Here is a 12,997-nt window from a genome sequence, read left to right on the forward strand (position 1 = left end):
GCCGAGCAGAATTGATGTGCCGATAGGCCAAATTCTGCCTTTTTGGGCCTTGTGCACAATCATTTCTATAGCTGGAGTGGAGTTGGAATGTGGGTGATGCATTCAATAAATATAAGAAGGGCATTGAAGTTTGTGAAGTTAAGGAGGTAGAGAGAGTGTGCCTTTTGGGGTGACAGGTCTTCCAAGTAAAAGGAATAGCTCGTTGTTGAATATCATGATCTTCTCAGCTGGATGAGCATCCTAAATTGTTCAATTACAGATATAATTGAAATACAATAGCACATTTGACAGTGCACTGCAGCAGGGTTGCACAAGCTAAACATCTCCTGGACGTGAACTGCTGATTGAGGCAAGGGAATAGAGAGGCCATGAGAGATGGCAAGTTTGCTTCTCATAAAAAAATGTACCCATTGTGCAGAAGGTAACATTATGAGCAGGTTAAATGGGGAGGGAAAAGGTCACTTCAGTTGACGTGTTTCTCACCAGTAGGCAGTGGTTTGAGGTGAGGGATAGGAGGTTTAGAGAAGATTTGGGGAAGAATTGTTTTCCACCAGAGAGTGATTGATACCTGAAGTGCATTGCCTGTGAGATGCTGAAGAAGATCGTCTCACATCATTGAGACGTATTTAGGTGAATACTTGAAACGCCATGGGATAGCTTTACTTTTAGACATTAGACTTTAGAGATAGTGCAAGGAAACAGGCCCTTCAGCCTGTTAATCCTGGCTAAATTGGAGCAGCCATGGTATTAAAATTGAGTAAGGGCTTGTGTGCTGCTGGCCATTTTGGTCAAGTTAAATGTGCCTTTGCAGAACTGAGACAAGCTGCTGAATGGCGCCAGCTTGTCTGTGGCCCAGATAAGAGCTGCAGAGAAAGAATAGGACATCTGCAGAGGTCTGACAATGAGGTGTAAAATGCATGGAACTGATTGGGTCAATGCAAACCAGGTATACATACTGTAAATAATGTTGCAAAGCTTCACTATGAAAGTTGTTGATTGGTTGAAATGTTAAGCTTTGTCTGGGTTGTCTGAATCCCAAGGCACATGTTGCATTATTCATCTACATTAGCTTCTTTCTAGAAGCTCCTTTCGAATACAATGTATTAGTTATTATGTTATTAGGTTGGGGAACTGTCTATCATGTACTGTTGTAATTGATATGTTATTGGGCTGTACAGAGACCACTTCCATGTGGTTTGGCCCCTCAAGGTTCTGGGACCTATAAAAGGTAGCCCTCATGAGGTCCGATGTCGATCTTCTGGAAAAACGCTTGGGACTGCATGACCTTTTGGAGTGTCTCTGCTTGCATAAGGCTACAAGAGCTTGGCCAAGCAGATACAAGGATCGAACCCGCGGTGGTTAGGTATTGTATAGGGAGGTTTCACGGCAGTCGGGTAACGACCCATGACCCGTACTGTTGCTATGCTACTCCAAGTGGAGTACACGCGATGAACTGCAGGTAGGCACTTACCATTGTTTCCAGCGTAGCGGGCCCGTTAAAACCCACTGAAATTGTCAATTTTTGCGCTGTAAATAATTATGGAAATCGGGATAAGCGTGAGAGACATTTAGCCTACTTCAGAATTCCAAAAGTGAGGAGAAATGACGGTAGATAGAAGCGAGAGCTGAAGGGACAATAACAGCCAGAGTGCTTGACGAATATTGGCCGTTTGCTCACTGCATTTCATCAACTAAGGCATTATTTGTGTTTTTTCTTGATTCCTTTGGCATCTAAAAAGTTTCAGAAGTGATAAATCTGGCTGTAAATTTTTTAAATCGCCCATGGTTCTCAACTGGGTTTTTACATACAAAATGAAAACGCATCTGAAGAAAAAATTACAGCCAGATTTATCACTTTTGAGACTTTATAGATACCAAAGGAATCAAGAAAAAACACAAATAATGCCTTACTTGCAGTGGAATGCAGTGCGCAAACGCGATAATTCCCAATATTTTCAATTCCGATATCTGCACGGCCAATGTTTACCAAGCACTTTAGCTGTTGTTGTCCCTTTAGCTCTCGTTTCTCTTTACCTTCATTTTGCTTCACTTTTGGAATTCTAAAGTTGGGTACAAGTCTCTCACACTTACCCCGACTTCCACAATTTTTTTCAGCGCAAAGTTTCAACATTTTGGTGGTTTGTAACAGGTAGGAAAGTACGCGTTTCTTGCATTAATAACATATACCGGAAGATACGGATGTCCTCCAGATGGATTGAGCGGCTCCGTGCGTCAAGCCCTATGACCCAGTGACCTTACGTGCAACCCCCCTATAGGGGATTTGTGTTGTGTTATCCAAAATAAAGTTTAGTTGCTCAAGTGCTTGATTCAGTATTTTATTGACTGAAACAAGGCTGTTTTTATTGACTGAAACAAGGCCACCCGGGGAGGCGACTGCGGGTGCTCGGAAGGCCCCGACCACGGATGAACACGGAGGGGAGGCGTTATGTTGTGTCGTGGACTTTCTGTGTTTGTTCATTTTTTATTTATTTATTTATTTATGATACTGCCTGTAAGGGAAATTCATTTCGTTGTCTCAAATTGAGACAATGATAATAAATTTGAATACAATACAATACAAAAGGCTGGAGGGAGCTATTTACAAGTGCACTGTGTCCGCACCAGCCAGCGATCACCCCGTAAACTAGCACGATCCGACACACACTGGGGACTATTTTAACCAAAGCCAATTAAACTACAAACATGAGTGGTTTTGGAATGTGGGAGGAAACCCATATAGTCACAGGGAGAACATATAAACTCCATACAGACAGCACCTGTTGTCAGGATTGATTCCGGGTCTCCGATGCTGTTACCACTGCGTCATTGTGCCACCCCTGCACACAGCTACTGATTTAGCAACCGACTAAGTGCTGGAAAATGAGATTATGCGCTTGATGACTGCTGCTGGGGTTTGTTTCCGTGCTTTGTGAGTCTAATGGGTTTTGTGACTCTAATGTCCCGATTTTTCAGCGGAATGCCGACGACTGTCAAGTTGCCTACAGTGGCCTGAAAAACCAGGAACTGGAACAGTGACTGTCAGAGTGGAACACACACACACACGCACGCACGCACAGGACAAGCGGGGGGAGCGCTGTCTAAAAAATTCACGCGGTGAAACACCGCCATGAACAGGAAGGTTGGCGTGGTAAAAAACGGCTAAAGCACAGTGTATGGTAAGTCCTTTAAAAGAGGGGGAGAGGGGGTGGAGAAGGGGGAGAATGAGTGGAGCCAACTTTTAAGAAGCCAGAGAAACACGGCTGTGAAGTTCGGCGGACATTTAACATTTTACCGGTTGGTTCTTTTGGTTCTGAAAACTACTGCTTACCTTGTTTTTCCCCTATGAGCCAATGAAATTCACCGTCCAGCATGGGATACAACCTACGAGAACCTCCGAGAACCTTCGACCTCCTGGCAACTCACTAGGACCTCCTGGCGACCCACCTCCGGCTCGAGAATTCTCGCTACTCTCCATGGCGGCTTCATTCCAGTCGCCGCTAATTTTTCAACACGTTGAAAAATTCAGGACGACCATAATGAGGCCGCGACTAGTTCCCAGAATGCGGGAACTCCTCACGACCATGAAGGCGACTCTCCGGCAACCACCCGCGAACATGTGGCGACCATAATGCGACTGCATAGTCTCCTGCACTGTCTAAAAAGCCGCCTAAGTGGGACAGGCCCATTAGACCAGTAACAGGGACCGGCTAGATAAAGTGGCCACTCTCAGTGTTGCCATTTTCACCGACTGCTTTCTGATATCAGGTTTTCACTTAGAAATTTGTAAGATAATTATGCATTAAAAGAAATTAAGTCTGTAAGTAGCAGTCAAGGACTTGCGCACAACGAGAAAATTAACCTCACACCAAACATAATGTAATAATTAATTAAACTATTCATTTAAACATCTCTATTCACCAGCTAACTGTTAAAACACAATTAACATGGAAATGTATTCTACAGACACCATCTTCCTAAACATTGCTGTTGTATTTGTTGTGTGCACACCAGTTATTTTAAAAGATGCCTTTAATAATTCACTGTGATATTTTAATAATTTAGTGAAATATTTTTGAAAAACATAGCGCAAGCCACAATCCATTTAAAGCTGATTAGCTTAATCTCCGTGTTGAGTTGATAAAGCAATAAAATAAATGTATTCCATCAAGCCATACCTCCGGGCATCACCATTCCAACGTCTTGCACAGTCAGAACAGACAGCTTCTCTTCAGAGTCCACTCTTATCACCCCATAACTCAGGCCATGCATAGAGAGGACGCCTCGACCAGGAGGCTGGTTGGTATCATCTGTCGGCCTAAAATACATTCACACGCTTAATACTGAATGGAAAATATATTTTCTACAAAGTGATTTACAAAATTGGAGCAGAGCACGCGGATCTGAGGCAGCCTGCAGCGGCACGGAGCGGCGGCGGAGGACGTCGACAGCATTGTTGTGGCCAGGCTGACCATTGCAACGGTTCTGTATACATTTCAAGACCCTCCTCTATGTCTACAAAGCCCTCAATGGGCTTGCCCCCTCCTACATTAAAAGTCTTCTCATCTAAAATACCCTCCAGGTCCCTCAGATCGGCCGACTTGGGGCTGCTGAATATCCCGCGGTCTAGGCATAAGCTCAGGGGCGACCGCGCCTTTGCGGTTGCAGCTCCTAGACTGTGGAACAGCATCCCCCTTCCCATCAGAACTGCCCCCTCCATCGACTCTTTTAAGTCAAGACTAAAAACTTATCTATACTACCAAGCCTTTCCTGACATCCACTGAGTGAGGGCTATATGTATATATGTACGTAGTTTGTTTGTTTATATTATTCTTATAACAAATGTAAAGCACTTTGACCAACGAGAGTTGTTTTTTAAATGTGCTATATAAATAAATGTGACTTGACTTGACTTCACATCTACAACCCAGTGGTGTGACCACGACAACGGACCTTTATGGCCAAGTTAAGACTACATCTCTAACAACTTTGAACTTCAAGGTCACAAGCTGGCGCCGGGAGCGAGGCAACTCTTGTGCACTTGCTTCAGTGTAATCTACTATTCTTGCAGATAGACACAAAAAGCTGGAGTAACTCAGCGGGTCAGGCAGCATCTCAGGAGAACAGGAATAGGTGATGTTTCGGGTCGAGACCCTTCTTCAGTGAGATTCAGGGGTAAAGGGAAACGAGAAATTTAGATGGTGATATGGAGAGATATAGTTCTAATCAATGAAAGATATGTAAAAGGAAACGATGATCAATGAACGGTGGAGCCCAAAATGGTCCATTGTTGGCGGTGGGCTAGATCACCATCTATATCTCTCGTTTCCCTCTCTCCTGACTCTCAGTCTGAAGAAGGGTATCGGCCCAAAACTTCACCTTTTCTCCAGAGATGCTGGCTGACCCGCTGAGTTACTCCAGCCTTTTGCGTCTATCTTTGGTTTAAATCAGCATCTGCAGTTCATTCCTGTTATTCTTCAACTCTTGTACATAAGTGTGGTTGTGTCTATGGACAGTAAGATCTTGACTGAACTGCTGCAAAAAAGAAATGTCAATGTACCTAGGCACTTGTGACAATAAAGGACCATTGAAACATAGAGCATGTTGTGAAGAATGATGTGGGTCAACAATGTAACAATTGTTCAAGTGTGTTTAATTCCTCAATCGTGAGACAGATCTTTTTAGTTCAGCTTAGGCTAGTTTAGTGATACAATGCAGAAACAGACCCTTCGACCCACTGAATCCGCACCAACCAGCGATCCCCGCACATTAACACTACCCGATACACACTAGGGACAATTTTACATTTATACCAAGCAAATTAGCCTACAAAAACCTGTACATCCTTGAAATGTGTGAGGAAACCAAAGATCTCGGAGAAAACCCATGCAGGCCATGGGGAGAATGTACAAACCGTACACACAAGCACCTGTGGCCAGGATCGAACCTGGGTCTCTGGCATTGTAAGACAGAAATGCTGGAGAAACTCAGTGGGTGAGGCAGCATCTATGGAGCGAAGGAAAATATGACGGTTCGGGTCAAGGCTCTTCTTCAGACCTGAAGAAGCGTCTGAAGAAAGGTCTCAACCCGAAACATCACCTTTAACTTTGCTCCATAGATGCTGCCTCACCCACTGAGTTTCTCCAACATTTTTATCTACCTTCAATTTTTCCAGCATCTGCAGTTCCTTCTTAAACACTTGGCATTGTAAGACAGTAGCTTTACCGCTACGCCGCCATGCCGCCCGACCTGTTAATTTGGTGGATATACAGAAGTCTGGAATTCAAGACCGAATCCAAACGGATATTTCTATTTTCCCACTGCAAACATCAGCAAGTTAAAACACTTCTGATTTCTAAGGAAAAGAAGGCAGAGATTTTCACTTTATCCTGCACCACACTGATTTTTCCTCAGTTAATGATGGGAAGCATTTTGTTTGCTTAAGGGTCTGTCCCACTTGGCCGTCATTTGCACGACACACAGATGGCACGCAAAGATTTTGTACATCTCAAATTCCTGTGATGCCTCACACGGCCCCGTGTCACTGCCTATGTCATCGCGCACCATGCATGCGTAATGCGCACCATGGGCGCATCACGTGCGTGTCACGATATGCGTCATGACGCGTAAATGATGTTGCGTAAACTAAGTGCAAATGACAGCCAAGTGGAACAGGCCCTGTAGTCTTAATAGTGGTTAATAGCGTGAAGCCATTTACTGTGTATACCTGTAGTCAGAAAGACTGTAGAGCAAGGCAGGATGAGTATTAGTGAATGATGAATAATGTACCACAATTGTTAATATCTGAATTAGTTTGTCAATTGAAAGCTGCACATTTAATAAACAATGGCCAGTCGTCAAAACATTTTGTGAGATGCTAAAACTTACTCCATCTACTTAAAACATTCCATAAATCAATGACATACCTGCGGATAGCTGCAGTAAGAGCTTCAGGTGAACTGGCACAAGGGCAGATTACTTCAGGACGCAATCCTTTGCTTTGGAAAACATTCAGGAATGCATCACAAGAAGAAATGGACCCTAAGGAGCCAAAACAATGACAACATTTTAGAATAACTTTTAACAATTTACATACCAATCTAGATCACACATTGCAAGGCACATTGTTTTTTTCCTTATTGCTCCGTGACAATTAAATGCAGGCTTACAACTAACTTACATGTACGATGAGGCCATTTGAATTTGGGAACAAAACTGACTGTTCACTTTCAAAAAAGGAAATAACTCTGACAATGAGTCCTTTTTGGGTTTTTTGACCCAAGTGTCCTTAAACTATTCAACATACAATCACCATGGAAAAAGGCATGACAATAATGGTGATAAAACAAGCTATGAAAATGGTCAAGGAATGCTGGCCTTTATTTCACAAAATCGTGTAATACAAAAGAGATGAGTTATGCTTTATTGAGCAGGGTCTTGTTCAGATCATCTCTGAAACAGCGTATTTGCTTTTAGGAACAGAAGTTAAAGAAAATTACCTGACCTTGAAACAAATGCAACAACGATCCACCAGAATGTTGAAACAAGGAACTGCAGATGCTGGTTAATATACTAAAAGATACAAAATGCTAGGCAGCAACTCAGCAGGCCAGGCAGTCTTCAGACTAAAGAAGAGTCTCGACCTGAAATGTCACCTATCCAGTGCTGCCTGACCTGTTGAGTTACTCAGCACACACTGTCCTTTTGTCCACCAGAATGTCACCAGAATGGTAAAATCACAAGCAATGGTAAAATTGGGAACAGTTCCATCCTAAGAAAATGCAGAGAGTTGCCCAGACCATCACACAAACCTGCCTTCCTTCCATTGAACCTATCTACACTTCATGGTGCCTCAGTAAGGCCGCCAGCATATTCAAGGACTAGTCACATGCAGTCACTCCCTCTTCTCTCCATTCCCATCAGGCAAGATGTACAGAAGTTTGAAAACATTTACATCCAGATTAAGGAACAATTTATTCCCAGCTGTTATCGGGCAACTGAACGGTCCTCTCATCAGCTAGAGTGTAGTCTTGACCTCCCATCTAACTCATTCATGACCTTTCAACTATCTTTAATCGGACATTATCGGACTTCAATATTACATCTTTGCACTAAAAGTTGTAGCCTTTTATCCTTTTCTCTGTGCAATATGAACGGCTTGCTTGTATTCCTGTATAGTCGTTTCTTTGACTGGATCGCACGTAAACAAAAGCTTTTCACTGTACTTTGGTACGTGACAATAATAAATTAAACCAAAGTAACTTAAATAACCTTAGTTAATACCCAAAACCATAGTTTCACTGAACAATTGCAGACTAATACTGTAAGGGAGCAAGTTCTGGCCTTTACCCCCAATTGTGATCAAGGAATAATGAAAAGTTTCCAAGTCTGCACAAAAGTTTTCAAGAGAGAGTTAGATTTAGCTCTTAGGGCTAAAGGAATCAAGGGATATGAGGAAAAAGCAGGAACGGGGGTACTGATTTTCGATGATCAGCCATGATCATATTGAATGGCGGTGCTGGCTCGATGAGCTGAATGGCCGACTCCTGCACCTATTTTACTATGTTTCTAACAGGCAATTTGAAGGAAAAATTGGAGGCTGTGGCACTCCTAAATATCCACTGATTTTTTTCCTTCCCAGTAGAAGCAGTCAAGGGTGCAGAGAAAATTTACCAGGATGTTGTCAGGACTCGAGGGCCACAGGTGTAGGGAGAAGTAGAGCAGGCTGGGACTTTATTCCCTGGAGCATAGGAAGATGAGGGGTGATCTTATAGAGGTGTACAAAATCATGAGAGAAATACATCAGGTACACGCACAGTGCCTTTTACCCAGAGTAGAGGAATCAAGAACCAGCAGACATAGGTTTACGGTGAGGGGGGAAAGATTTAATAAGAACCCGAGGTGCAACATAATTTTTACACAAGGGGTAGTAGGCATATGGAACGAGCTGCTGATGGAGGTAATTGAGGCAGACACTATCGCAACGTTTAATAAACATTTGAACAGGCACATGGATAGGATAGGTTTAGATGCATGTTGTTCTCCAAATCAACTTAGTGGTAATCATTGTTATTTATTATCAACATTATAAAATAACACTGAGCATGGTAATCCCACATCAAAAATAATGTTCCTTGCATTATTCTGCAAAGCCACTGATGTCTGCTGTCAATTACAGTACTCTGATACCACTTTCTATTTTCTCAGAGGGTGAGAGCATTGAAAACCATGGGGGTTGATTGTTCCAAAATTGCATTTGAAAGCATTTTTCACAGTCTATAAATACTACATAGGGTTTGAACCATTGAAAGCTGCATTTTCAAGCCATGTGAAATGCGATTTGCTTTACACTAGAGGGCTTTTTTTGAGAAAGGTGGCTACTTACAAGGATTGGCTCCATCTGCAACTATGAGCATCCGCAGTGAGGTGAGGTTGATGTCTCGCTGATCCCTGTGTGCCACCAAGGCCCAATGCATATCCCTGGACTTCACGCAAGCCACTTTGGCTGGAAAGACAGGGAATGAAATGCATCATTCTCTCCAAAATCAGTCTTCTTAACAAAGTGGAACTCAAAGCTTACCATTAATCTGCACAGATTTTTACGTTCACAATCAAATCTTACCATAGAGGAAGCACAGAGTAGGTTGACCAGACTGATTCCTGGGATGTCAGGACTTTCATATGAAGAAAGACTGCATAGACTCGGCTTGTACTCGCTAGAATTTAGAAGATTGAGGGGAGGATCTTATAGAAACTTACAAAATTCTTAAAGGGTTGGACAGGCTAGATGCAGGAAGATTGTTCCCGATGTTGGGGAAGTCCAGAACAAGGGGTCACAGTTTAAGGATAAGGGGGAAATCTTTTAGGACTGAGATGAGAAAAAAAAATTCACACAGAGAGTGGTGAATCTCTGGAATTCTCTGCCACAGAATGTAGTTGAGGCCAGTTCATTGGCTATATTTAAGAGGGAGTTAGATGTGGCCCTTGTGGCTAATGGGATCAGGGGGTATGGAGAGAAGGCAGGTACAGGATACTGAGTTGGATGATCAGCCATGATCATATTGAATGGCGGTGCAGGCTCGAAGGGCCGAATGGCCTACTCCTGCACCTATTTTCTATGTTTCGATGTTTCCATAGAAGGCTATTTCAATGTGAAATCAAGAATCTGGTATTATCTTTAAATAATTCCTTGAGCACGATTGTGGTTAAACTTACCCTTATATGCATAGACTTTCTGTATCCATGACAGGGGGTTCACCTTCATTAATGAATATGGGATACTGATTACATGCATCATGTTCATAACACTCTGAGGGGCACAGTAAAACATGGTAAGAAAATATTACACTCAGAAATAGTACTTCATGGGTAAGCATCGCAGAATCATTAAACATTCTTTCAGAAAATGAAGTACTTGAAGCTTCATCAGTGCCGGAATGTTTTAAGCAGACCAAAGCAGTGTAGGTTGTAGTGGAAGTGCGTCTATTTTTTATTGGATGCCATTTGACACATTTGCCAATTAAATAACCTGCATAAACATTTCATGACAGGCTCCCAAATCACAACCTCAATCCAACTCAAATCCCATATTCTTCCTATTTTCTTACATCGATTAGATTCAAATACCTCAATCTACTTCTATTGAAAATTAAAGGAAACACCCACTAATGCTCATTGAGTGAAGATCTCACACCAACTTGCTTTGAGCAGGGTGAAGCCACGTAATAACTAAGCTCGTCATTTTCCACGATAAAACCAGGCATTTCTGGAAACACTTTGCAAGGTCAGGCACTATCTCTGGAAAAGAGGCAATCAGTAAAATGCTTCAGCTCATTGATCTATCACCAGAACTGGAAAAAGTTAGAAAACCAACCAGTTTCAAGTTTCAGTGGAGAAAGGGGAGGGGGTGGAAGGAACGACTGTGATTGGTGGAGATCAAGAAAGGTAACATGACTAAAAAGGAACTGCAGATGCTGGTTTACACCGAAGACAGACGCAAAATGCTGGAGTGACTCAGCGGGTCAGGAAACATCTCCGGAGTTAAGGAATGGGTGACGTTTTGGGTCAAGAAACTTCATCAGACTAAAAAACCCAACTACAGACCAGATAACATCAGGCCATTATCTCCCACTCACTGGCCTTACTTCCTCGAGACATCTTCTCCCCATAGTCTTTCAATCCTGCCCTGTCCACTTCTACCTCCTTGCCAAGGCAGTCCTGATATAGTTTACAACTGCTCTTGCCCCACAGAATTTGCAGTCCAACTCTGTTAATCTGGCATGCACGGGACATTGGTGGTGCTGGGTTAGCAATCTTTGCAGACTATTATATTTTGATTTATTAATGGTGCATCACACTTCCAATTCACTTATTTGTGAGATGTTACACGGGTACAATTCCATGGATCCAATAGATTTAAAGGGAACAAGAGAATCAGAAGAAGGTGAATTTAAAGGCAACAAGGAAACTCAGGGCCGCGGAGATTTTTTCAGAGATTATGGGTACTGAGGACTCAGTCAGTGGACAGCGAGTGTGTGAGAACCAAGGATGGGAAGAGCGTGAATCAGTGCCCCGAGGAGTGGAGCAGTGTGCAGGAGATGGAGCACTGGAGAGTGGACACTGGGGAAGGAGGGAACTGGAGCCCCAGTGACTAGTGGGTGGGGAGCGTGGGGACTTGGACTCCAGTTAGTGACATGGAACGGGAGCCCAGTGATGGGGAGTGTGGGGAACGGGATCCCAGTGTGGGGAGTGTGGGGACCCGGATTACAGTGAGTGATGGGGAGTGTGGGGAACTGGAGCCCAGTGTGGGGACTGTGGAGAACTGGAGCCCAGTGAGTGGATAGGGGAGTGTAGAGTTTGGGACATCAATCAGTGGATGGGAGCATGGGAACCTGGACTCCAATGTGTGGGCAGTGGGATTTGGGACTCCAGTGAGTGGATGGAGAGTGTGGGGTCCCGGACCCCAGTGTGTGTGCGGACAGGATGGAAACTGAGGGTCTGATGAGCGGACGGATGAGTGCGGGAAGCAAGGCCCCAGCGAGCAGACGGGCAGTGCAGTAAAGATCACCTGTTGAGCCAAATGCTGATCCATTGGGATTTCTGAATGGTCCGACAGTGGATTATTGGAGGTAATGCCTCAGAGGGCAGTGGAGGCCGGTCCTCTGGATACTTTCACGAGAGAGCTAGATAGGGCTCTTAACGATAGCGGAGTCAGGGGATATGGGGAGAAGGCAGGAACGGGGTACTGATTGTGGATGATCAACCATGATCACATTGAATGGCAGTGCTGGCTCGAAGGGCCGAATGGCCTACTCCGGCACCTATTGTCTATTTACTGCATTTATCCAACTTGTTGCTCTTTGTTCTTCCCTTGTCCAGTTTTCACTGACTTATACACATGGCACACTGTGCCCTTTGCCATGCTGACTGCTTCCTGGTTCCAAACACGTTATTTTTACTCTGGATATCGATTCTTCTTGTGCCTCCATCCCACACAGGGACAGTGTGAGGTCTTCTCACTTCTTCCTCCAGGCCCCACCAGTACCCATCAACTCCACCCCTCCTGTGCCTGGCTAAACTCATTCCCTCAAATTGCCTTCGAACACTACACTCCCTGCAAATCAGCGATCTGCCCATGGAGCAGGCATTCAGGCTCCATGACATCGAGGTCAGTTCACCAAAGAATGACAGCGCTGCCTTTGTCAGGTGCTTTGATGAAAATATTTGTCATCAGTGGGTCATGTTAACTCTTCTCCCTTCACTGATGTTGCCACTTGCACCATTTTGTGTTCTCTCTTGATGGTGCAGCAGTGATAGACAGGCTTTCACTATCTCTCTCAGCTGGTATCCTCCCTGAGAAGAGACTTGACCCAAAACATCACCCATCCCTTCTCTCCAGAGCTGCTGCCTGTCCGCTGAGTTATTCCAGCATTTTGTGTCAATCCTCACCTCCCCTTTATCTTACTCTGTCTACCTTGGTCTCCATCTGTCATAGATCTGC

General features: G+C 43.9%; 1 protein-coding gene across 5 annotated transcripts in view; it reads right to left on the bottom strand.

The window, feature by feature from the left end:
* Positions 1 to 12,997, bottom strand: part of LOC129714836 (disco-interacting protein 2 homolog C) — a 540,592-nt gene that overhangs the window by 114,045 nt on the left and 413,550 nt on the right. For all 5 annotated transcript variants that reach the window (XM_055664689.1, XM_055664698.1, XM_055664678.1 and 2 more), the window contains 4 exons: positions 10,213 to 10,306; positions 9,383 to 9,502; positions 6,924 to 7,038; positions 4,176 to 4,315 (listed from right to left, as the gene is read on the bottom strand). In XM_055664689.1, the coding sequence (XP_055520664.1) occupies positions 4,176 to 4,315; positions 6,924 to 7,038; positions 9,383 to 9,502; positions 10,213 to 10,306 (469 nt within the window). The remainder of the gene's footprint in view (positions 1 to 4,175; positions 4,316 to 6,923; positions 7,039 to 9,382; positions 9,503 to 10,212; positions 10,307 to 12,997) is intronic.

The sequence above is a fragment of the Leucoraja erinacea genome, chromosome 2, assembly GCF_028641065.1.
Source record: "Leucoraja erinacea ecotype New England chromosome 2, Leri_hhj_1, whole genome shotgun sequence".
Taxonomy (NCBI): domain Eukaryota; kingdom Metazoa; phylum Chordata; class Chondrichthyes; order Rajiformes; family Rajidae; genus Leucoraja; species Leucoraja erinaceus.